This window comes from Daphnia pulicaria, chromosome 6 (genome assembly GCF_021234035.1).
Source record: "Daphnia pulicaria isolate SC F1-1A chromosome 6, SC_F0-13Bv2, whole genome shotgun sequence".
Classification (NCBI taxonomy): Eukaryota; Metazoa; Arthropoda; class Branchiopoda; order Diplostraca; family Daphniidae; genus Daphnia; species Daphnia pulicaria.
The window spans coordinates 1,681,124-1,707,577 of record NC_060918.1 but is presented as its reverse complement, the minus strand read 5'-3'; the positions used below and the strand labels follow the sequence as shown (position 1 = coordinate 1,707,577).

The 26,454-nt window shown below is 44.9% G+C and overlaps 1 protein-coding gene across 3 annotated transcripts; it reads left to right on the top strand.

The window, feature by feature from the left end:
• Positions 1-2,188: 2,188 nt before the first annotated feature.
• LOC124343571 (neurexin-1-like) lies at positions 2,189-26,182 on the top strand. 3 transcript variants are annotated; one of them, XM_046796928.1, is made up of 21 exons: positions 2,189-3,552; positions 10,013-10,148; positions 15,122-15,271; positions 15,431-15,591; positions 15,914-15,940; positions 16,111-16,269; positions 17,110-17,262; positions 19,311-19,418; positions 19,537-19,729; positions 19,803-19,994; positions 20,764-20,907; positions 21,028-21,248; positions 21,349-21,457; positions 21,533-22,159; positions 22,232-22,390; positions 22,553-22,675; positions 22,920-23,098; positions 23,185-23,424; positions 23,494-23,797; positions 23,872-24,372; positions 24,447-26,182. In XM_046796928.1, the coding sequence occupies exons 1-21, from the start codon at positions 2,854-2,856 to the stop codon at positions 24,833-24,835; spliced, it is 4,974 nt and encodes a 1,657-aa protein (XP_046652884.1). In that variant the 5' UTR covers positions 2,189-2,853; the 3' UTR covers positions 24,836-26,182. The 3 variants fall into 3 exon arrangements, with proteins under 3 accessions (XP_046652884.1, XP_046652885.1, XP_046652886.1); XM_046796930.1 differs by lacking the exon at positions 2,189-3,552 and adding an exon at positions 9,352-9,443; XM_046796929.1 differs by lacking the exon at positions 22,553-22,675.
• The last annotated feature ends 272 nt before the right edge of the window (positions 26,183-26,454 follow it).

Below are 26,454 nucleotides of genomic sequence, written 5' to 3'. Positions count from 1 at the left end.
GACTGAGGATGGAGCACTGAGGGTGGATGCCTGGCTGTGGATTTCCCGGGCTTAAATGTAGGACAAAATTGATCTCTATTCCTCCTTTTTTTCGATTATTTGGATGGCATTGCTTGTAAATCGTGACACGGAGTAGGATTATTCCAGAGTTAGGCCTTTTGATTGAAACTGTAATTCTCTTGCCGTTTCTGTTATCTCATCAATCAGGGTTAATTAAATAACTAGAGCGACTGCACATAAGGCTTGTTTTATACCTTACAATTTTTTCTTCGGGTAAACAATAAAAAAAAAATGGTTAATTTTAAATACTTTTAACGATGTGCCGAAAAGTATAAAATTGTATGTCCAAGAGGGACCTGCTGGCACACCTTATGTGTTCTATTTTTAGGAGGGTAAGGGAAGAAGTTTTAGGAAGAAACGGCGGTGCCGATTGTGGTAACATTAAACCACCCAAAAGTCAACGGAGCACATCACTCGGCATCAGCACAGCGACGACACACAAAGAAAGAGGAGTGAATTTTAAATATCTGGGCTAATATTACGTGGGTTAACGGCTCGTTGATTGCGTGTACAGCCAAAGAATTCCGAGGTCGGAATCCATCACTCACGGGGGTTTTTTGTGTAACGATATGGTCCCCTGAATAAAGTCTGTAGGCCGGGTGGAGAGCAACCCGCTCATCCGACTCTCACGGAAGAAAAGAAAGAACGTACACAATACCTCAAGAGTTCACCCGAGGCTACACCCGATATGACGACATGATCCCGAACGAACGAGCGAGAGAGAGAGAAAAAAAAAAGGAAAGTCGATCCTTTTCCTTTCTTGCGGTTGTTGCTTTAAGGAGGAAACAAAACAAAAAAAGAGGAGCGTGAAATGCCAACGGACAATAAAGGCGAGCACACAGGATGGAGGTGATGAGAAGGTACTCGACACTGGAGGCCTTTATGGCGCTCACAAAAGGCAAATTCCGTCCTCCGTGTCACACGAATAAAAAGATAAGGGAATAAGAGAAAGGATCGAATGTTGCACATATCGGCGTGAGAGGGATTGAGCGACGAGTTGCGATTGATCACGGCTCGGGTTTTCTTCTTCTTTACCCCATCGAAAACACGTGGCTTGTCTGTTGTTCACTGCTGTGGGCTCTCGATTCAATTTGTTTGATTTCGTCCCGATCGAGTGTGTGTGTGGGCGAGTGCCCAAAACTCCACAGGGGGGTCCGTCCGTCCGTTCGTCCGTCGGTCCGTTGTCAAAAGCGAATCATTGGTCACGTCCATATCTTTCGGACGCGACGCCGGGACCGTTCCACCCATGCGAGCAGGGCGATTTCACGACCGAGAAAACATATATACACAATAAACGAAAGAAGAAGAAGAAAAAAAGGGCGCATGGCCAGCAGACGCACACGGTGGAATTGCGAGAGGAGCGCATAACCACGAAAAAAAAAATGGACCGATTTTGGTGATGTTTCTATAACCGTGTGAAAAAAAAAAAGTTTCAATTTGATCAAATGACCTAAAAAGTAAAAGGGGGGGAAATAGACTTTTGGGGGGCCTTATATCATCTGACCTTTAGTCGTCGATATATCACCGAATTTAAATTTTTTGAAACTTTTTTCTCTTTTTCTCGCAACATTTTGATTTCATTTCCCGTTTTCTTTTTCGTGTAAATATCCCCCCCCCAAAAAAAAAAGAATTCCTCAGTAGATTCACGGATTCACGCTGGCGGGTCCGTCTAGTAGTGGTGGCTCCCTTTGTACATTCGTTTCCGCACAGGCGCAAAGTAAGAAATGATGTTGCCTATTTCCCGCGCGTTCACGTTGGGAGGGAGAAAAGTATTGATCGGTCGCTGGGGTTTCTGTATCGTGCTTGCTGCTGCTGCTGCTGCTGCGCGGAATATTATCGGCTTGGAAGCCAAGCCACCCACCCACCACCCTCTGAAAGCAACTCCTCCCTTGAGTTGCTGGCCATCCCAGCAGCAGCAGCGCCATGGCGCCCCCCACCCAGCACAGCTACAAGGATCGACTTGGGTTTCTCAACTTTGGACGGGTGAAAAGATGGACGAGGAGTCGGGTGGAAATATAACTAGGGTAGGAGGAGGAGGAGGCTCCGTAGTAGAATTGTATAGTGCATCTCCTTTCTCGTCTATAGCGAGTCTTAACATCCGCGATAGAGAGAGCAGAGTCGACGCGACTACGACATCCTCGAGTCGCAACCGATCCGAGCTGCTCTTCTCTCCTTGATTTTCAACGACTTTTTTGTGTTTGTGTGAAATTTCGGGACTCCCGCTTTTCGTTTTGGTTTGACCCAACTCTTGAATCATCGCCTTCATTGTGTGTTTCCGCTGTGCGAAAAAGTGCGTAACGAAATCAGTCCCTCACGAAGATATAAGAGCGAAACAACTTCGTCGTGTTCGTATAGGCCACTCTATTGTTCAATTGCCGTCGCGGATATATTTTTGGTGTCCTACCAAGTCCGTCTGGATTGCCGAAACATTTTCGTGAGTGTGTGCAGTGCGACTAGATAATCAGACCATCACACACGCCGTCCGTGATGGACTTGCCTTGTTGGTCTCGGTCGATCAATCGAAGTGGAACCTAACCGACGCACCCTACCCCATATACACCACCCTACCCCCCTACGACGCTCTCTACAACCCCACCACCACCTACCGACGACTGCAACTTGACGAAGACATCCATAAGATTCTTTCAAGTTGATTAAACTCTTGTTTGTTCCTCGGAGAACACAACTCTCCTTTTGGTTGTTCACAAGAGTTGTTGGCCGCGTGTGGGTGTCGCGTGTCGTGTGAGTTGTTGGCTGGAACAGTCGTTGTGTGTGTGTGGAACAGTGTGGAACATGGAGACAATAGCGACGACCAGAGGGGTGGTGCTGGGCAAGCGACGGCATCGCTGCTGCTGCTGGCGTCCGTCGTCTCCTTTGCAATGGTGGCCCGTGTTGATCGCTTCGTTGGCGCTGTTCGGTTGGCCGGCCAGCAGCAGCCGGTGGCAAGTGGCCGGATCGTCGCCATTCACGCTGGAAGGCTCGCTAAATTCGTACGCCCAGCTGCGCAAGTGGAACGCCGGATTGAACGGAACGCTGCAGCTGGAATTCCGCTCGGCCCAGCCCAGCGGACTCCTCGTCTACACCGACGACGGCGGCAAATTCGATTTCTTCGAGTTGAAACTGGTCGAAGGAGCCCTGAGACTGCGCTACAATCTAGGAGCCGGCGCCCAGATCCTGACGGTCGGTCGCAATCTCAGCGACGCCCAGTGGCACAACGTCACCGTTAAAAGGACCGGAGACCAGACGGCCCTGACCGTCGACCACGTCACGGTCACGCGGGCCTCGCGCGGAAAGGAATTCAACTTTGGCACTTTGGCCACCAATTCGGCCGTCTACGTTGGCGGATTGCCCGCCTGGTACGGCGCCGAATTGACCCGGCTGGCCCTGCCCAGCGTCCTGTTTGAGCCCCGCTACCGCGGCGACTTGCGCAACGTCATTTACTCGGATGCGGTCGGCCAGTCTCCGCGCCAGCAAGAAATCCTCGAGTCGCAAGTATATATAAAACGATGTGGAAGCCTTCAAAATATCCGTGTGTGTGCTGTGACACTTAGATTAATATTTCCATAGCATCCGGGATTTCACTAAAGCTGACAGTTCACGATCGACTAGACACCATCCCTTCTTACCCCCTCCCAACAACAACAATAACAACCATGAGCTCCTCTTGTTTTTATTTTTCTTATATATTCCTGTCGTCGCTTGTTGTTTGTTGGTTCAAGCTCCCGACCGCGACGACTACCCCGCGTCGTTAGAGCTCAGAATGTTCGTCTCAGACATAGCCGGGTAGAAAAGTTTTGAGGCTTTTAACCGAGCTGTCAGCAGCTAAACCAAACCCTCCGCCGTTTGGCATTTAAATATGAATCGAGAGAGTAGTATTGATTGAATCAATAACTCTCTGTGACAGGAAAAAAAAGAGAATTTCTTTTACTTCTCTCTTCAGTTCAAGTTGGTCGCTGTGTTTGTTGTATACCTGCCTCCGTGGTTTTTCCGTGGAAAACGGACTTGACCTATCCATTTTTCCAGTTTTGATCTATTTGGAAAAATGGTGGCAAATGCTTGTACATATCATATGGGAGCCGTTGGATATAGTAGCGCGTTGGTGACTCACGCACAGGCGTGAATGATATCGATTCCAAGACTCTCTTTTTCTCCTCTTTTTTAAGATATTTTTCTTTCTCTTTCTGCGTCGTGTGTGTGTGTGGTAGTGCGGTGTCGAATGAGTCTCTCTCATACATGTATAGGAAAGAAACCCGGGGTCTCGGCTTTTTCCAATCGATCCATCTTTTTCATCCTATTTTTCCTTTTTTTGGGCTAGTGGTTGGTGGTGCTGCTCCTAGACACATTTGCACTTCAACCGAGTTGCCCAGTTGGGTCATGGTCCTCCCCCCCAGTTACGAAGAACAAACCTCTAGACACTGGGACAACATAGTCAATCCCATGAAACTCTAAACAAGGAAAACAAAATATGAAAAAATCATATTGAAGCGCTAGACTAGTTTCTCATGAAAAGAATATGGCAACTAGACTTTGATTGTTATTTCATTGTCGTCTGGAGAAATGGCCAAATTTGTTTTTGTTGTTTTTAATATTCTATAGAGGCCAAAAAACCAAAAAAAGCAAAACAAACAAGAGCAATGAAAAGACAGGAGACTATGCACAGCAACATCCGGAGCTGTTAGCAAAGGATTCCTTGACACTACTATGTGTCTAGCTGACGGAATGCGGAGCCAGCAGAGATGCCATTGTCCCACGTCCATTTAGATATATCTCTCCGCTCTCTCTGTGTGTGTTTGTTTGTTTCGTCCTTTTTCCCTCGTTATTTGCTCTGACGTCCTTTGCTGGTAAACAAAACAAGAAAATTCGCTACTCGTATTAGACAGTCCGTGCCAAAAAAAGGGGGTGGGGGGGGGAGCTCCACACATAATGCGATTTTCATTTCATCTGACTTGTAATCAAATCTCCCTTCAAATGTAATGCACTCAGTATGTACAGCCCATCTCGTTTTTTTGGTGGGGTTAGAAAATCCGCTCCTGGCTACTACTACTACTACATTACATAATCTACTCTCTCTGTCTCTCTACTAACAAGAGTTTGCGTGTGTCGAGCGCGGACCAGGTGTGTAGTCATGCAGAAGTTTCTCTCTTCTTTTTTCTTTTTCTTTTCGTTCGTTCATTCCCCAGCAGCTCACGCTGTCACGCCCTCTTCTGTACACGTACGTGATACCTGACTGAACGATGTAGTAGCATTAGTAGTAGTATAGACGTCCGGACGGTCTATATAAGCATCGTGGAATGAGATTCGGATTTGAAAGATTATATAGAGAGCAGCCAGCAGCCAGCAGCCAGCAACCACGATCAAAGACCTCTTGAAATCCATCTAATTATCTCTGCCTTTTCTCTTGATTATCATCGCTCTCACTGGCCCTGTGTTGCTACTGCTGCTGTGTATATGCACACACCATAGTAACAACCAGTCCATGAGAGATGAAAAGCTTTGGAGAATAAACTTGAAGCCGGGCAGATTTTTTGTTTGGTTTTTCGGACCCACCAGGAGACGAAAGAGAGTCAAGTCCCCTTTTTATCTATACCAGAAGATATACAAGAGAGTAGAGAGAGAGAGAGAGAGAGTGGGATTGTGTGTGACTATTGACGAGCGGGGGCAAATATAAAAGAAACATGGTCGTATGTAACGAAATAGAAGAATAACTAAAGGGCATGAAAAAAAACTGGGGGTTTTTGTGTGTGTTGTTAGTCTTTTTATCTGTCGTCACCCTCAGAGTCTTCTATTCATTCGTTATGTATGTGACTCTGTGCTGCTGCTGCTGCTGCTGCTGGATTCGACCCGCCAGTTATTCTATCGCACTTCCTGGCTGGCCTGGACTATACAGGGTCAGCCCCGGCAAAGTGATGGGAGGAAATCAAAGGCAATGCACTTGCGAGCGGAACAGCGGTCATCATCTTGTGCACAGTATAGAGAATAGTATAGTCCCTTTGTTCCCGAATCAATAACTCCTATACATACTACTACATGTATACATACTGTGACGCCTAGGAGATTGGGGCCAATGCCACGGACGCTGTGTGTCTCTTGTGTGTGTTAACCTCTTCACATTTAGCCCGAATTGAATAGTTGACTTTATAGATTCCCGCTAGCTGGTGACTATATCCGCACCAGTATGTAGGTACTATGATTATATAAGACCGTATTGAAATGTCATTGGCCTCTACCCCCTCCAGCAAAGCGTCTAAAGCCAATCAAAGGAGATTATCAGTATTAACATTACTGGTGAATGACCCGAGGGGAATCTTGAGACCCTTAGTAGACAATCATTAATTTTTTGTTTGGCTCCGTCCAATTCGCATTAGTGCAGTTTGGACTTACGGTGCATACATAGTAAAGACAGATATATACAGAAGGGACGTTAATTATCCGAACAGCGAACCTCGTAATAGGCTCTCTCGCGTCCTGGTTATAAATTCGACTTGTTATTATAGACGCCAGCATAGCAAACGCCCGAGCTGGCGATTAGACTTTTCGGCACTGTCTGCGCCAAGCGAAACAGGCGTATAGGCTATAACTGATGTGAAGAAACGCTCTGTTCTATTATTTGTTCTATTATTTGAAAGAAATGTTTGTTTTTTAAAGAATTTTCGCAAGTGTTTCACTTTCTCTCTCTCTGGTCGATTTCTCTTATTCCGTGTGTGCTGATTGCCGACCTTTCAAGGGTTTCCTGTCGGCACGGAATCGTTGCGCATTAAACTCACAGGAGAATTCTTTCTTCGTGGAAAAAAATTTACCCAGGCTCCGCTAAAGGAGGTGAAGGTAACAGGTTATACAACAGTGCGTGATCTGGGATGACGCAAAAAGAATTGCAATAAGTTATCTACACACACCATCGCAGAAGAGACTAGACCGAAAAAGGAATAAAAATATAGCCCAAGAGTGTATAGATATCTGGACTGTGCATCACGGGTGTAATAGCCCCCTCACGTATATATTTTCCACTCTCTGTTCATTATTGAACGCCAAGCTAGCGCATCAATCGACTCGACAAAGGGGTCAGGGTGAGACGTGAGTGGTTTCTTCTTATTTTTCTTCTTTCTCTCCCACCCACTTTTGATTTTCACTTGTATTAGGCTGCAATCTAGAGACGCTACTTGCTGGATTCGCGCACAGGGTCGGTCCGTTCGGCGGTTAGTCGTCCCTGCAGGATGAACTATGGTCCGTCATCATCTACAAGGAGGGATAAAAAACGAGTAAACGGTTGGTCGACCAACGAAACATGATTAATGCGACATGGTGTACACTAGCGAGTATTTTTCGGGGAATGACATCACGGGCTGCTTGATCTATGTATATACATAGACATTGTGTGTAGTATACACACTCAACTATACTAGACCGAGAGACTCGTTGGCAGACGGGGGAGGGGGAGAGAGACGAAGTTATATATATATTCCGTGAATTACCGATGACGTCAATCCTCCGGATTGCCAGTGAAGCGCGCCGAATTGTCGAGAGCATAAAGTTGCGCGGAAGAGCTCCGCAGCAATATTGCTCGGCTGTGTCCCTCCACATTTATAGAGAGTAGAGCTATAGAGCCCCTAAAACATCAATTGATACTTTACTCGTCGGCCGCTGTCCGGGGTGTCTATCAAGGTAAATGGGTCGACTATTAAGGCGCAAGGGATATAGTATACTATACACTCTACTTACGGCGCTCAAGTTTAGCCTAGATATCCAAGAAAAGCTTCAAGGGCTGCTGCGGTGGCCGGCCCATATTACTGGCTAAAATACTACACGGTGACCCTATTAGACTCTCGAATATTGTCGGATTCCATTTTACGAAAGTTTTATTTTTTTTCCCCCTACCGGATCCATCGCCCACAAAGTGCTGAGATCTATTGAAAACCTGGGCATCATCCCAGCACAACACGCGTTCTCGGGTTCTTTCCCCTTGAATTTAGTAGTATTTCAACCGCCACTTGTTCTATAGATTTTGCAAGCCACCACCCACGCCAGCAGCGCCCATTCAGAAAGAGGATGAAACCAATCCGGGCTCATCCCTTTTTTGTTTGGAAAAAGGCGTAGGTGGAATATTTCGACACATTTTCCAGGGGGGGGGGGGGGGCTGTTGGAAAATGGCAACAGTCATGCCACACAGAGACTGGGAGCTGCTTTGCGAGTAGTATTGACTCGAATGTTTGATAGAGGGGACTCGAGAGGCATGAAGGCCAAACGACCCTGCAGGGAAATGCAAAGTGGCGTGGGTTGACTTTTTTTTTTCATTCCTCCAGGACGAGCTGCGTGCAAAAAGGGAAAACAAAAAAGAGATGAAATAGGCAAAGGCGCAAAAATTGTGCGCCACCAAGAGATTATTCCGTCGCCCATGCCAAATAGATTTTGACGGTAAGTAGATGGGCGACATATCATCTTACGACTTTTCATCCGTCCATCCACTTCATTGTCTTGCGCAAAAGGAGATGAGACACACAGAGTGTATAATGCCACCAGAGGCACATCAAACGTGGTTAATAAATAAAAAATAGATGGGGAGTGTGTACAAGATTCCCGATGATCTCTTTTTTTGTTCAAGTTTCAATCTTCAAGTTGAACTTCCGTTCTCTTTGTGAATTTGCATATTTCATTCAACTTGCGCGTGTGGATCGCATTGCAGTCTACATATACTAGGCAAGAGTTCGTTATAAATATGGAGGGGCTTATTTATGTGTGCTGGTGTAATCCGGACTCGGCAACACGAAAAAACAATTAACGGCGTAGACATTCTTTTACTTGATCTCTCTGTTTGTTTTTTTCTAATTAGTACCCGTGTTACATTCCAAAGTAGCTATTACTCTTAACATGAAATGCTATCAAATTGATTGAGCGTTACATGGAGAATAATAATAATTAAACAAGATCGGAATGGAGAACTTACTCATAATTGGTCGAATCAAAGCAGTCTGGAATAAAAAAAGGCGTGAAAAAGAAATTTGAAAGAAAAAGCAACAATCAAGAACAATACTGACAAATGAAAATAGAACTGAAGTGGGTTTCCCGCGATTTAAGCACTGCGTAGCAATTTTCAAAATTGATTAAATATAAAATTATCACGTGAAGAGATAGACCCAAAGAAAATTATGGTAATTAAGGAATACAAATTTATCGTGGTTATCTTAAATAAAAGTAAAATAAAACAAAATAAAATTTGATATTTCATCAATATTGAAAATGGCAGCTAAGCTTTGGTCGAATCTGTGTCCTCTCATTGTTAGTTTTGATCATCGATGAAGAAGGTTCTTTTTCTTTCGAGGCTCCATTTCGCGCCTTTTTTTATTCCCGACCACGTTGATAAACCAGTGAATCTTGTTGCCTAATTATGAGTAAGTCCTCCATTTCTATCTTGTTTATTTGTAAGTTTTTTTTCTTACTATTCTGTTACATTTCACATCATTCTAAGACTAAATACTTCACTTTTGGTATAAACAATTAAAAGATTGATACGAATACAGTGAAATGTAACTGGGTAGCCAACACTTTAACCAAATTCGCTCATTCGTAACGGTTGGAAATGAATGAATCAACTTCACGTGATTCTGCTGTACGATAAAATAGTGCTGACTGTGTCACTGTGTCACGGTCACGACTGTTGGATATCTGGAATCTCTCTCTGCCATTGAATGGAATCAGCCCAGCCAGTGGATCAAATGAACCAGAGACAACAACAAATCGAGCACTTTCACCGATTGATGTTCATTCTGTGTGTGCGTGCTGCTGCTGCCTGGCTCGTGGCCTCAAAGTTGACACATGAACCATTCCAGAATGTGTGTGTCACAGCGTGGTTGTTCCCTTTTTACTCATATATTGTGCTGGCACTCGCTGGCACTTGACATTGTTTCATTCTGTCCTTATCGTTTTCTAATCTTTTTGTTTATTGTCTTTTCTATTGCAGGGAGTGCGCGTCAGCCAGTTCGACATGTGCGTTCAACAGGATCCTTGCCAGCACGGAGGCATCTGCATCAACACCGACACGGGCCCGGTCTGCGAGTGCAGAAATCTTGACTACGACGGACCTTTTTGTGAGAAAGGTGAGTGCTGCTCAATTATTCATACACCTATCGATCCCAAATGAATTATGTTGATGCCGTGAACATGCAAATGATTATCAGACCTGGGCCTTTCAATTCGATGGTTGATGTGCGATGACATTAACGACTAGGGAGCAAACGGTCAACGCGATCAGAGGGTCTCTTATAAAAACAAGATATCCTAAAGGTGCAGCTTGACGTATAGGTGTGGGCGGCTGTTGCTATAGAACATTGCAGGTCTCTTTTTTTTTTCTTATTGAACACGGAAAGGTGCGATCACTAATCCGAATTTCCTGGGTCAAACACTCGCCCAGTAACGATCCAGCAAGTTAGAAAAACAAAAGAAAAAAGCAATTTGGAGAAAGCCTTACTCTCATGCGCTGGACAGCCGGACCGAGCAAACGTTGTTTTTGCAACCAACTGGGTGATGATATCGCTGCCTGTGGCTCTTATTGTTCCCGCCTACTCTTTGCACGCGCCGAGACACTCCCACACGTATGGGCTAGATACCAAACAAGAGTCGAAACAAATCTGTGCTGAATCGTATCTATTTTCTGCTACTACTTGTAGCTAAAAACGTAGCGACGCTAATGCAATTAATAGTTGAAATCAATCGATAGGCGTTTCAATTTCACGAGCAGTCGAATTCAAAAGTTTATTTGGTGTAATGTGAAATTTAGGGAAACCGCAAACGTCACAGGGGTCGCTGGTCTGAATAAAAGTCGATCAAAGTGTAGGTGCATACATATTTTATTAGACATGCACTGGACACCACTTGACATTAAAAAGACTGTATATAGTCTAGATTCCTCCGCTGCGCCATCAAATAGCGTTAGTATTGATTTCCGATTGAAACTATTTTCTTCTTTTTCAATCGGCTGAAATATATATTTCTGTCGTATGTACATGGTGATCAAGTGAAATGTTTGTCCACGGAGAAAAACTTTAGACTTTTATTGGTGCGGATCAAAAACACAAAGCGAAAAGAAAGGTCCTTTTGTCAGAAAAGAGAAAGATCAATAATTACTCAGCGCCATCAACAAACGAAATGGATTTCACCGTCATCTTTTCTTCTTTTTCTCTTCGACGTTCTTTATAGACATTCCCCCTATTGTTATATTGTCTCATTGTCATGTCGTGTGTTATCGTAATGGGACACAGAGTGTGTGTGTGTGTACGCCAGAAAAGGTATGGCACTCTATAGCGCGCCCATGTGAGAACTAGCGACTGCTTTACATGGGAGTGTGTAGTAGAGAGACTCGTTATTCTCCTCTGAGCATGTATGCGACTACTGGTACACGTCTCAGTTGTTTATATATACAATGACATGAATTGGTGGTTAACGACGCTATTAAGATTTATTAGATCAAATTGCTCAAGGGTTTCAAAACATCGTCGGTGTACCCATCGATGACCTTTGAAGCGCCCAGACTTTTTCTCGGCTTGGTCTCTAAACTCAGACAGACGAGTCAACTTTTGCGATTGTGAACTATATAGGTTTTGGTGATTACTTTTCATTACAACGTCATCCGTCTCGTTGGTTCCTTATAACTTTGCCAAGCCCTTTTCTTCGCCATCTTTTGTGTCCGACTCAAAAACTCCCGGTCCCTTCATCATCATTGTTTCCCTTTTTTATTTTCTTCTTCTTCTTCTTCTCCCCACACCGTCTATATACTCTTTTCGCCAGATATTGTGAGAATGTATATCTTCAGTCAGTTCTCCCCCCATCGAACCGCAAAAGTTGCACTCAGACAAAATAAAAAGGAGCCTCTAGTGAAACGTCGAGGTTTTTTCAAATAAAAGACGCGACCGGTGAAATGGGAAATATGCAGCCACAGCGAAATAATAGAATCAGCAGACAGGAGAATATATAGATGGAGCGCGTTATTGATTCAAAAGGGAAGGTTATATTTATTAGGGTTGGAGGGTAGTAGTAGTATATGTGTGTGTACATTGTCAAGCGATCTAAACAGCCAGCTAGACGTTTGATCTATCTACAAAAAATGGGACTGACCAGACTGCGATGGTTGCGTCAGACGGGATCAGATCGTGAATTGATGCGGTGACCATGTATGAACGGTTTGATGCCTTGTCGTGTTCTACGACGCTGCTGCTGTGTGTCTACATGGTTGAACAAGGATGGCCCTTGTTGTGATTAGAGAGCTGACAGATCAAAAGGGGGGGTTAAGGAGTTTGCACCCCCGTTCATACTATACAGACAGGCCCAAAAGTTGTTCAATTCACGTACTCGACCTCTCTGCTGCATGCGGCTCCTGATTGAAGTGGAGAGGGGGATCAACATGCAAAGAGGAAATTCCATCAGGATTCTTTTTATGTCTAAGCCTATTCGTAAACCTTTCAAAAAGGACGAGTCTCTTTCCTCTCCTATGTATACCTTTAATGCATTCAATATTCAGCCGAATAAGGAGAAAGTATACATGTGCTGTGCACAGCACAGAGCCCCCGCCCGAATGTTTCGTTTCACAGGAAGGCGACTTGCCTGGACGGTGGCTGCTGCCTGGAAGGTTTTTTTTTTTTCTTTTTCCCTTTTGATATACGTGCGTGCACAAGGAGTGTGTGCTGTGTTTCTTTGCGGATCGATTCATTCGCCATGGTGATGTGAGGTAAACAAAAGTGTGGCATGCCGAGTTGGGAGAAGGCGACTTCCATATACCTGAGAGAGACAGACTCTGGGCGTGGTTCTTTGTGCGCCTTGTCCAGATTATAGTATGAATTCGCTCAATCAAAATCTACAAAATAGTTGGCGATAATGAGACGGGCGTTAAGAAAATTTCCCCTTCTTCTCTGGATTTAGTATATTCTGTATAGGAAAAGTTTAAACACAAACAAACAGCTGAGATACGCATACAGATGCGGGAGCCAGTTATATTATACCGGCAGTTACGTCATCGAGAGGGGGGGGGAAGAAAAAGTCTTTCGTGAATATAGTATAGTCATCATATGCGGCGGATGTTATCCGCGCATTATTCATACGAAGCCATCATGTGAAATAAGCAGACTGCTGTGTGTACAACATTGACTAAATTGAGTATTAACTTTAGTGATCCTGTTCTTCAAAAAACTAAAAAACTAAAAGAGGAAACACAAAATTCGAAAATAATGTTGTATGCATAATAAATAGTCGTTGCTAAAAGAAACAAAGCTCTACCAGCCAGCGCTGATATTCTTATTTTCCCATTTGATGTAGGACGGATATATCCTTCTGCGATGTTATATAAGAAAGGAGCTTATAATATCTGCATATCTGATATGATATATAGGGATTCGTCCAAGAATCCTCCCGAAGGAGACGTCGTTTCCTATTATTGGCTTTAATGTTGAAGCATAAACTCAAAAGACTTTTTATTTTTTGCTGGAGGGGGGTATTGCTTAACGTGGGCGAGCCGATATCACCTTTTGAGCCTGTCCTTTTCCTTTTGATGGGCGCCCCAGTTAGATAAAGATAGCGATCGAACGATCATCGCCCCCCTTCTTCTCCTGTCAGGGTCTCTGATGGACGCCGACACTGGGCTCAATGGTGGGTGGTCGCTTTACAGCGCTCCTGTAATGACGTCGTTGATCACATAATGGTCGGAACACGGTAGGGAGGGGGTTGACGGGTGCACATACTACGTGAAGAGAGCCGACGACCGGAAACATCCTCCTCCTCCTTCCCAACAGCTCTGGTGGTGGTGGTGGCTGTGTCCTGTTTGTCCATCTCGCATCTTTACTGTCTAACACAAGAACCCTTTGGCGATGCATGTATGAGTGTATATCATGACGACGCCATCATTTTGGGTCCTGACGTTGGCCATAAACTTGAGGGGTCGGGAGAGTTTTGGGTGGGTGGGAGGCCACCCCGCTAAGAGAGTAATAGTGAAGGAAGTAATACTACTACTACTACTATCACTACGCTATTTACTACGACGACTCCACTTTCTTCTCGGTTTCTCTACCCACTCGGATGTCGACAGTATAATATAAACGGCGATGGCTAAACAGCTGGTGCTCCCCCCCTCTCTCTGTACAGGCTACTATTTATATGCACACGCGCTTTCTAATGTGAATGGACGCTGTAAGGTTTAGTCGTATAGCTGATGTAGACTTTTGACAACCGCAGTTTGTCTGGGAGGGGGACTGTACAAAGGCGGAAACATTGCACTCTAATTTCAGCGCTGTATAGCTCAGGCAGAATGTACGGTCACTGACACGGGAGGCAAAACAAGGGGGAAAACCTTCATACGAGTTCTACAGTTTCGGTCGTTAACAGAAGGACGTCATTCGCCCAATTTCTGGCGCAAATCACCAGAAATAAGAAACCAAAAGTCACGAGATGAATTCTTTTTTTTTTCTGTCTTTTGAGTGCTGTTCATTAACCTGAGGCTCTGTTTCTTGTTTTGTCAGACGATCGATAACTAAGATAAATAAGAGAAAGCCTCGTGACAGACGAGAGTTATCACGGGCTGCAAAACCCTCCCCCCCCCCTCCATTTCACTGTGTAGACAAATAAAAATACAAAACTTGCCAGTTTCAAAAACTCCCGAACAGATAAACATTTTACCAAAAACTTGTCCTAAGGGTCTTTTTCCTCTCTCTCTTATTTTCCCTTTTTATTGTTTGTTACAGCAGAGCGTATATATAGATACATAAATATATACACACGGTACACTCATTTCTTTTTGTCTTGTCAAAACGTCGAGAAAAAGTTATAAGCCCGATGGGGCCAATAGAATGTTCTTCGTTTGCATTGCAATAGCCTGGAAAAAATAGAAGAAGGAAAAACACACAATTTCGCTGCGTACATGTATAATAGACACAATAAGTATCGCATAATAAAAAACGGTGACTTGATATTCTATATATTTTCACATGTCTAGAAACTCTCACTCAATATTTGTGTTCTTTTTATTTTTATTTTGTATCTTTTTTTCCATGTGTGTGTACAAACTCGTTCGTTTGTCGTCAACAAACAGCCAAGCAGCCACCAGAAGCGACGCTAAGGGGTCACGACTACTTCTTCTACGACATGGCGCAGAGCGGCGGCGAGCCGATCGTCAGCAGCAGCGATGAGGTCTCACTCTACTTCAAAACGCGCCAGGCCACCGGCATGCTCTTCTACACGGGTATACAGATATTTATGGCTATCAATCTAGTCCAGCATTAATGTTGTATGTAGATGACAAACAACTTGATGGCGTCATTTCATCGCGAGCAAATAATAAGGAGGTGCACAACTTATTTTCTCTTTTGATTTTGGGGGGAAATGTGTGTGGCACTTGAAGGCGATGGCGAGGATTATCTGGCGTTGACTCTGCGTGACGGGGCCGTGACTCTCAACATCAACTTGGGAAGCGGCAAACTGGACGTACAGATTCGACCCCCTCGGGTCCGTTTTGACGACAACCAATGGCATCGAGTCAACATCCACCGCAAAGCGCAAGAGGTAGACTTTCTTCTTCTTCTTCTACTTAGACTTGTGTGCTGTACCCGATGAAAAGCCGTATGCGCCTTAATACCATCTTAAGACCTCGGTCTCTTGAAAGATGTTTGCAATCCGCTTTTTTCTCTTCTTCTCCTCTTGTTGCCGAGCTGTATCGGCGCAAACGATCGCCAAGCTGATGGTGGGCGTTCAATATTTCCGTGCCGTGTGTTTTCCACAGTTTCTTTTGTTCATTGTTTATCCCTTTTGATCCGCGATATTTTTCTCTTTTTCTTCCGCTTTTCTCTCTCTCCTAATCCGGGCGTTATTTTTCTTTTTTCGGCAGATTTCGGGACCGGAAAGCCTATGTCACGTAAGCCTCGGCTCTTGTTGCTTTTGCTGTCTCCACTTTCTCGTTTTGGGGCGGTCGACTTCCGCTGAGCGCCCGGAATCGGGGAAATGAACTTTTTGTTTCTTTTGATGTTCATGATTGTCTTTTTTTGCTTTGGTCTGCTTTTATGATCCACTTTGGCGTGGATTTAGTTGGTCATGACGGTCGACGGGATCCACTCTGAGCGCTGGACAACGGCTGGGACGTTTTCGATGCTTTCGTCCAGCCGACTCTTCGTAGGCGGCGCCGATCCATCCAGCTCGTTACCAGGATTGCGAACGCGCAATGACTTTATCGGCTGCCTACGCAAGGTAAAAATATCAATAAGAGCTCACACAGTGGGTCTTATATACCAGGGAACGTGATGAAAAAAGGCGAAAAAGTTGATGTATAGTAAAAGCAAATTTTCTGAAATTGAATCATTTCTCATCGTCAAATGTTTGTCCTTGTACGGGTTTTAATTCTTTCCGAGAGTTGGTTATTTCGACGTCGTCGGTTGTTTCGGTTTGCTTGTCGCCGTCCCGAGAATTTCACAATGGGATTAGTTGCCTGTGTCAAACAAATCCCGATATATATACTGTATAGGTGTGTGCTGCTGTGTATACCTGTCAAGAAACGGTTCCGCCCCGGCTTCCAAAATGATCCTGTTAACCAAAAAATATTTTTTTGATCTATCATTGAACCGTGATGATGCCTTACAAAACATCCCTTTTTTCTCTCCCCCCACCTACGCCAACCATTTTCTCTGCGTTTCTGATGGTCTTGTTCTCATTATCAGATAAGTTCATATATAAGTCAGTGGCTTGGAAATTGCTCGGGGTGGAAAAAAAATGGGAAATGAACGCGTGCCAAACCGGAAAGGAAATACTACACAAAAAAAGTTTTCACTTTTTCTATTTCCCGGCGTTGCCGCGCGCTCGACCTTTAACGACTTTTAATCAGTTTAACAGAAATATATACCAGGAGCTGCTTGGGGGAGAGCGTTTGCGTAAGCTTTCTCGCTTCATTAGCGATGAAAGGTTTGTGAGGCGAATAGCTAATCGTTTTAGGAAAATGTTTTGAAGCTTTTGACAGTCTACAGGTCTTGCCTAAATGTACTTAATAGAAAATAACGCAGATTTTTAATGCGATTGATTTTTTTATAAAAATAGGTGGAATTCACGGCCGATTCTCTGCGACTAGACATTTTGGAACTGGCACGGACTGGCAACAAGTTGCTGTCGGTGGCCGGCCGACCTGATTGGATGTGCCAGGCCGTCGAAGTTGCCGATCCCATCACTTTCACGACTCCCGACACGGTTTTGGTGAGTCATGCTTTTTTTTTCTTTTTGATCTCGGCGACCTATTTTTATGTGTACCTTTTTTTGTTTTCCTCCTACCAAGTCCCTTGAACGCCCACGCCACTGCACAAAACTTGTTCCAGCACAGAGATCCTTTATATAACGAGGCCACTCCCTACGAGTAGTCGTGGCTCTCTCTCTCACAGCACATGAAATGGAATATGAAGGATCGATGACTCTACTGCTGTGCTTGGATGCCCAAACTTGATGCTCGCGCTGGGCTAGTTCCATTTTCGTGATGATCGAGTTAATTGCGAAACTATCCGCACAGCTAGAAAGTGGAACCAACCCACATACACACACATAATTATATAGAGAGCCAATCAGTTTGGCTTGTCATCTTTCTCTCATCTTAACTATGATCTCCGTACGCGCAGGATGACCATCGCTGAGAGAGATAGCTTCATCTTGTATTATTCAAATGATTTGTCATTTCATAGCGCGCGCCCAAAGCGGACGTGAAAATGACCAACTGGCGAGCTGGGGAAACGGGTCGTGCCGTTGGGAAGGATTCAAGTGTCCAGTCATTAAGAAAACAAGCCATCATCAAGTAATGATGCAAGAAGAGGACGGATCTTTCTTTGTTTTTTGTTTGTCCGTCTCCTAGATAACCCAATGATATGATAAAATAGAAATGACCAAATCGAATATCACGCACACAGGGCGCATATATACAGCCAATCGATCGGCTATGTATTTCCATCGGTTATTCCATTGGCGGAAGCCGGCAGCGGCGGTTGTCCTCGTACTACTCGTATTCCCAGCAAAGAAACGAACGAAAAAAGAAAGAATAAAAAAGTCCATAAATCAAACGGATCTGCTACCTTGGTCACGTTATGGCGCAGTGTGCTGCCATGGTGCCCCTATATAGCTGCTGGCATAATAGACAGATGATATTCTAAAGCCCACGCACACGCACCGTTATGTACTGTATACTTAACGCTCGTCGTCAGCCACGGTCGCCTCCGCATTCCTTTACACATTCAGTGGCGCCTGTAAGATGGCCAAATGTAATAGTATCCTACTACATTTATATATATGATGATATAGCTAGCCTCTGTATAATAGATGAGACGGGGACTAGCCCGGAAACTTTGTACTTGTTGGCATCTTTCTTCGTTTGTTTCGCATGTATTCAGTAGACGCGGCTGACGTATGTCAAAACTATTAGTTTGGCTGGCGTCGCTTTTGGCGCCCCGCCCGTTCGTCATCCTTTTAATGTCTTATTATTAATCTAGGGCAGTTTCTCTCTCTCTCCTTATCATCTTGATGCGCGTCTAGTCATCCATTTCACATCAGCGTAATAGTCGCATTATTATTGTGTTTTATTCTTTTATGTCGCCAACCCACCGGAATGATAGTACGTGTGGCGTAATGCACGTCTTGAATTGAAAGCCAATCATGCGCAATTTCTTTCTGGCGCTCTATTTTTGGAACTGTCGGCGTGTGGGCGTCTAGACATGGTGGGCTGGATGACGTATCTATAGCGACGGAGAAAAGAAAAATACGTAGTTATATTATCCGGAAATTATAGAATCGTCAAGAAAAAAGGGAAAATGTTCTTCTATCTAGTTATTTTATTCCTTCCGTCGTGAGGAGTCGATTTCTTGGCGGCTTTCAGCCGATCCTTTTTTTGACTTCGTTTTGTAACTTTGTTTCGCCTGGATTCCGATCCGTGCAAGCTCGTAGACTATACACACCAATAAGACTGAACGCCAGGGTGTTGCCCTCCATTTTTGTTTCCGCGTCGTAGTTCGTGTGTGTTACACGATAGCGATACGCTCTATTTTGTTTATATACCCCTTTTTCCTCCTCCTCCTACCCCCAGTCATTTTTTTCGGTTGATCCTATTTTGTTATTTGGGCTTCTCCTTTTTATTTTATTTATCCCCTTTCCTTTTGGCATTTTCACGTCTTCCAATACGGATCAATGTCTGAAACATTGAGGTTCTCTTTTGTTTTGTTCTCCTTTTTGACTTTTTCTCTCGCATTTGATATCGTCGTCAATTGAAGATGCTGCCCTCTTGGGAAGCCTCCAAAACGGGATCCATGTCGTTCAAGATCAGGACCAACGAGCCCAACGGACTATTGCTCTACAACAACGGAGCCCCGCACGCACAGGTTTGTGTTGTTTTGTCGCTTTTTTGATTGTGGGTGCGGTGATGAGCGAGGTTCAATTCATCCCATCAAAGATTCATTGTTCCTATTCTCTTTTTGATTGTCTTGTTATATAATACAGGGTGATTACTTCGCCGTGGAATTGGTCAACGGTCACGTCTACCTCCACCTGGATTTGGGATCGGGTAGCGTTAAGGTGAAGGCTACATCGAGGCGGATTGATGACGGCACTTGGCACGAGATCACCATCTCACGGAACGGCAAAAGCGGTCGGGCCACGGTGGACGGGGCCAGCACTGATTTCGTCACGCCAGGTCTGTCCTTTTATTTTAACTTAACAATTTTTTTGTCCTTTTCTCCTACTTGACATTTTCCTTGGTCGGTTAGGAGATTCATATCAACTTGACCTGGATGGGTCCCTCATGGTTGGCGGTATCGGCATGGTGGTTGATAACGCTGCCATCCCGTCCGGCTTGTGGTCGGCCACTCTTCGGCACGGATACGTCGGCTGCATGCGTGATCTGGTCATCAACGGCAATGCCGTCGACTTGGCCGCTTTCGCTCGTCAACAAGATTCCGGTAAGAGATATATACTTTATACTATACCCCATGATTACCCATTGTTCCGGCTTCTTAGTTCCACCCTTTTCTTCCCGTCACATGTAACGCGCACTCGACGTTAAATCGATGTCCTGTAGACGACAGAACGGGTGGTGGGGCATTAAATCTCCACTTTTGTAGAATAAGGAGGGAAATTGTGAAGATCAAACAACACCAGCTATATTGTGAACGAAATGACGGCCAACATGCGAGAGCTGCTGCTCTCGCATGATTGAAAAGAACCTCATTAAAAAGAGAGAGAGAGAGGAGATGCGCTAAATATCGAATCGAGACTTCAAGGCTCAGCGACAGCGTGATTTTTGAGAGGATTTTCTTCTGCCAATAGCTCAATTAGTAGTTGTTTTGTTCTTTTTTTTATTTTCTTTTTATTTCTTCTTCTTCCCTCAACATCAGAGGACGTGTGTCGAATCGATCGGCGGGACACTGGAGTCGATCTGCTTCTAGATTGGTAATCGAGAAGACTCTTGTTAGTTTCAGTTTCTTCCATGATTGATACGGCACGACTGTATACGCTGCCGTGTTTAGTGGTCGAAAAATTCAGGAATGGAATTTCTTATTCTTCTTGTTTCCAAGTTTGACCGGATCGATAACCTCAACCGTGTGGTCAAAAATAAGAAAATAGGCCAAGTGAAAAAGAAGAGAGAGTGGTGGTCTAATTGGAATTGACGACCTCTGTTTGGAAGGAAGAGCTAAAGTTTTGGTGCCCATTTGCATTCGTCTATTTTAGGAGCCATCCGTCCGGCATGCCACGTCCTGCCGCCGCAGTGCGAATCGCAGCCTTGCATGAACGGAGGCACTTGCACCGAAGGTTGGAATCGATTTCTCTGTGACTGCTCGTCCACCAGTTTCAACGGACCGACGTGCGGCAAAGGTACAACAACAACCCAAAAAATCGAATGTCCACTTCGTTTGATTGTTTATTTATTTATTTTTTAAATTTCATTTTCAAATAACTTGGAATAAAAAACAAATTTTTGGTAATGTCGTGCAGACGCGGCGACTTTGAGTTTCGATGGCAACCAGCACTTCCGCGTCGCTTTCGATTCGCCGTCGCGAAGTGAGGCGGAGGATTGGCGACTTCGATTCCGCACGCCCAAACCTTCCGGTTTACTTTTGACCACCATCGGCGACAGCCAATCTCACGGCCGGGTAGAGCTCGACCTCGAAGGTGGCCGACTTCGATTCACGCAGTTCGCGGTCGATCGCCCAAAGGTGATTTGATTTGATCCTGATCAAGATGACAGACTGTGTCGTGTGTTGTATTATTATGCTCCCATCAACCCTGTCGTAACTGAATCTTATTTCCGGTCAGACTTGGTTCGTTGGCCAAGGACTCAACGATAACCAATGGCATCAAGTCAGCATCTCTCGACGCGGAGGATCCATCCGGTTGACTATCGACGACGAACCTCCAGTTCAGGGTAACATCTCTCACAAGTCCAGCCAAATATCTCAAACAGAAATTGATCTTATTAATTTTATGAAAAATTGATCAGGCGAACTTACTGGAAGGTCGGCCACTTTGGAGACGAGGGCGTTGTTGGTCGGCAGCAATTTGAAACGCGAAGAAACTTCGGGAACGACCACCGTCTCCATGCTGGGGCCCAACGCTCAGCCGAATTTCGTCGGCCAGATCCAGCAGCTCTACTTCAACGGTGTTTATCTGATCGATATGGCACGTTCCGGCCAGCTGGGCACTTCGGCCAACGTCACGGCAAAGTTTGGTGCGAGAGAGCAGAGCATTCACCATCCGGTGAATTTCAAATCCAAGCACACGTACGTCGGTCTGCCCCAGTTGAAGGCCTACTCGTCGACCAACATTTACTTCCAGTTCAAGACGCTGGAACCCAAAGGAGTCATTCTTTACAACGCTGGAAAAGGACAGGACTTTATTGGCATCGAGCTGGTCAACGGCCACATCCACTACGCCGTCAACTTGGGCGACGGGCCCATCCGCATCCGGGACAATCTTCGCAACAGCCTGAACGACAACCGTTGGCATTCGGTGACTATCGGACGGCCTGGCCCTCGACAGCACACGCTGATGGTCGACGACTCCATTTCAACTGTCATTAGTCAGGGACATAACGAGAATCTGGATCTCAATGGCATACTGTACCTGGGTAAATTTCACGAAAAACAAAACTCAACTGGACGAATTATAAAAATTGATTTCATCGTTGCTTGAAATATAGGTGGCGTTCGCAAAGACATGTACAACTTCCTCCCGCGTCAAATGCAATCCCGTCACGGCTTTGAAGGTTGCCTAGCCAGCTTGGACCTCAACGGAGAGTCACCCGACACGACGCTAGATGCTCTGGTGCCCAGTCCGTTGGTCGTACCCGGCTGCGAAGGTGAAATCTTGGATCCTTTTTCCGATTATTCTTAAGGATCGATTTTTTTGTTATTCACCGGCCCAACTGCGATCTGTTTCAATGTCAAGTCCCGTGTCTAAGATTAGGATAAACAAACAAAACAAAACAAAAAAGAGCTATGCCCCAACAGTCAATTACTAGGTCGTGAAGAGCATCGCTGCAGTTTGGATAGCTGCTCCAACCGAGGCGTCTGTGTCCAGCAGTGGAACACTTTTTTCTGCTACTGCCAATTAACTTCGTACAGCGGTCCAACCTGTTCCGACGGTATTTCTATCTTTCGCGCACACACACACAGACAGCACACGACTTTTTCCGGTTCTCCAGAGAGAAGCCCTTGCTCTTATATAACTGCAACTCGGCTTTTGCTCTCTCTCTCCTTCTTTATAGTCTGTAGTTTGACGGTGACGGGCATATTATTCATGGAAACTGCTTCCTGTTTTTTCTCATTCAATTTACACGACTGTCTCGGGAATAACAAATTGATAATTCTGTTTCTCGTCACGAGCAGACTCGGTGGCCTTCGAATTCGGTCCCAAGCACGGCGTCTTGATCTACAACTTCCCGGAAGATCGTCGTCCTGATTCCAAGAGCGACATCTTGGCTTTCGGGTTCATTACCGTCCAGGAGAATGCGCAGTTGATTCGCATAACCAGCGCCTCGTCCAACGATTTCCTCGAACTCACTCTGGTAAACGACTTCCTCCCCTTACACCTTGGGAACTGTCGAACACTTTTTTTTTAAACGACTTTGATCCGCTTTCTTTGTTCTAATAGGTGGATGGTCATTTGTACTCGTCGTACAACGTTGGGACGGACGATCACAGTTTGGGTGAAGTGGCCGTCAAAGTTAACGACGGAGAACATCATGTCGTGCGGCTGACACGTTCCAGCGCCAATGCAACGCTCCAGGTTGACGACTACAATGTCCAAACGAAGAATCCAGGTGGCCGCCAACGAGTCATCTTCAACAGCCAGTCTCAGATTCACGTTGGAGGAAGCTGGAACGAAGTGAAGGTAAATATTTAAATTCGTGAATATGAAATTTCAAATGTTTTAAAACTGATGTATACTTTTACCACACAGTCAAAAGTGGATCGACCATTTGTGGGCATTATTGCCGGATTGGTTTTCAATGGCATCCGCGTACTTGATTTGGCGGCTGAACGCGATCCCAAGATTCAAATTCGTGGCGACATTGAACTGCTCACGTCGATTCCTGCCGACTACCGTCAGCGTTTTAAAGATAACAACCAATCGATGCAGAGAGCGCCGGAATCTGCTTACCCGAACGTCGTCGATGATTTAGTCTTTTCCGGCGCCGGATCCGGATGCGTCTCTAGCACCGTCGACGACGAGTGCGTCCCATCTTACAACACGGGAAGAGGAGGTAACATTTTTATAAGACGATCGAAACGGAATTTAATTTTACATTTCCGATTTAAAACGATTCGTTTTTTTTAGACGATTTGATCACGCCCATCTTCAGTCCACCTACCCGCCCGCCCAAGCCCAAGCCGACGATGGTTGTAGCGGTGGAACGACCCTGTGACGACGAGGACAATTGCTACGAAGGATCGGGATCTGATCCTTTGGTGACAGACGAACCCATCCACCAGTTGGAAGATGAAATTACAACCGAGTCGACGGCGGCCACCACGTCTTCTACGCTTCTTTGGCAAACGAACAGAGCGAGCACGACCAGCAGTGCAACGAATTCGAATCCAACGACGACAGCAATCGTAAATACGTCCCCGGCGTGGATGGTGACCCGACCGATGGTCAGAACGACGACACCAACCACTACGAGCAGATACCCGGCGAAAATGTATCCGACTCCAGCGTATCCGGCCTTGCCTTCGCCAGCCACTCCTCGCAATCGGGTGCGCACCACGATCGATAACTTTGACCTCATTTGGCAGAAAGCCAACCGAGAAGAGATGGAGAAAAAACGGGACCTCGACGGTAATAATCAAAAATAAATAAATCACATTCTTAAATTAATGATGTTTTGATCTTTTTGTTTTGTTTTTGTATAGAAAAAAGCAAGCGAACAAGAGATCGGATCAGCTCGGAGACGGCCGAGAACACGGCGTTGATTATTGGCATTGTAGCTGCCGCCTTGATCGCTGTCATCCTCGTCGTCTTGCTCGTGTTGAAGTTGAAGAATCGAGGCAACGCCGCCTACAAGATTGACGAGCGCAAAAACTTTAGCAAGACGCCGAGCCACAGCAATTCCAACGCCGCCTTGCTCAACACGGGCAGCGTGGCAGGAAGTGGTGGGCCCGGCGGACTGGCTGGAACCGGACTGGCTGGCGGTCAAATGAAAGCCGGCCCTTTGAATCTCAATCCGGCCCTGGTCAATTTGGAGAAGAAGTCGCCCCCGTCCAAAAAATGCGGGAAAGATATCAAAGAGTGGTACGTCTAGGACGACTTCAAATCAATCGAACCAGCCCGGCAACCACTTGCGAGAGAAAATCAAGAATGAAAGGAAACCTCGACATCATTTGGACATTGAGTGAAAAGAATGTTTTAAAAACAAAAGAATATAATAAAAAAGAGATACAAACGCAAAAGTAAATGAAGGCCTGTACAAAACGGATGGAGAGCGCCTGACGCGTGTGTTCTGATTTGAATATCATTTGACATGTCCCGCTGTGCGTGGACGTGAGTCATGGTCATCGTCGGCGCCGTCAAAAGATTCCTTCGATCGAATCATCCCCCTACCAAAAAAAAAATCTTTCTTTTGATTGTCAATCAACTCGTCGTCCGCTTCTTTCGTTTTCATTTTCACTATCTTCTCGCCTCCGACTTTATCCATGTTTACGCTGTTTGCCCTCTCCCGATCCCTCCTTTTGAAAGGCGATAGAGTGTGTTGTACCTTCCCTTTTTCTATGATTCCATGGGACCGAAAATTTCCCCAACGGTTCATCAGGATGCGTGAAATTAGGACATTCCACATTTTAATAAAAAAGAAGGAGAAGAAGAAGAAGAAGAAACAATTGAGTGCGAGAATGGGTGGAATGTGCATGGCTGTGGCTATAATTCTAAAGGGAAACATGTTTCTATTTGTACCATATAGTCAAAAACAAATCGAAAGAAAACCTTAAAAAAAAAGAAAATCATATGTGCAATAAAATGTACTACGTTTTAGCAGGAGGAGCCAACCACACACACACAAGAGTTGGATCGATGTGCGGGCGTGAAAACATAATTTAATCAAATGAAGATGAAGTGCGTTTGTATTTGTATTCGATACTGTCAAATTCTATTTGGATTCGTGTGTGTTTTTATTTTCCGTCAATTGTTTAAAAAACAACCTAAATTCTTGGTGACGCCACGCCCCCGGTGGACTTGACTTTGAAACGGCTATACGAGTGCACATTTTCTGACGATGATGATGATGATGTTTCACCTATAATTATCTATATCTCTTTTTCTCCCACTCTCGTTTCTATCTCGGTGTGATACTAAAGTCTGCGAGCGTTCAATAACCTCTGTTGAGATACGGATCTTGATGATCTGCCGATCGCCGACGTTCGGGTTATTGTGGATCAGTTATCATCCGTCAAGAATATTCCTTGTCCTTAAACAATGAAAGCGATCGGTCCCCCCTTATTTTGTTTGGAACTTTTTTTTTTTCAAATCTGTTTTGTGTTATTGTTATTTAATTAACCAACCTCCGACCCAAAACCATCTTATAATCATGATTACAAATTCTTGTCCTGTATCCATTTGTCATTCCAATTCGTTATATACACTTCTTCAACGTAAATTAATGGCGTTGCGCCTCGTTCGCTCCGAGAGAGATGCGCTGGAAGCCGTCAACGATGTCAGTTGTTTTTAGATTAACGGTTTTCATGGTTTTATTTTTACAGCCGACTGGAGGGGAACGAAAACAAGGACGTGCATACTCATTAAAATGTTATCAACAACCACCGTTAAAGTTGTGACAACGATAAAAGAGGGCAGGGGTTGTTAAAAGTTTTCACTCATTTGGATGTATTAGCATCGTTTTGTCAAGATGGATAACAGCCTGCCCTGGAT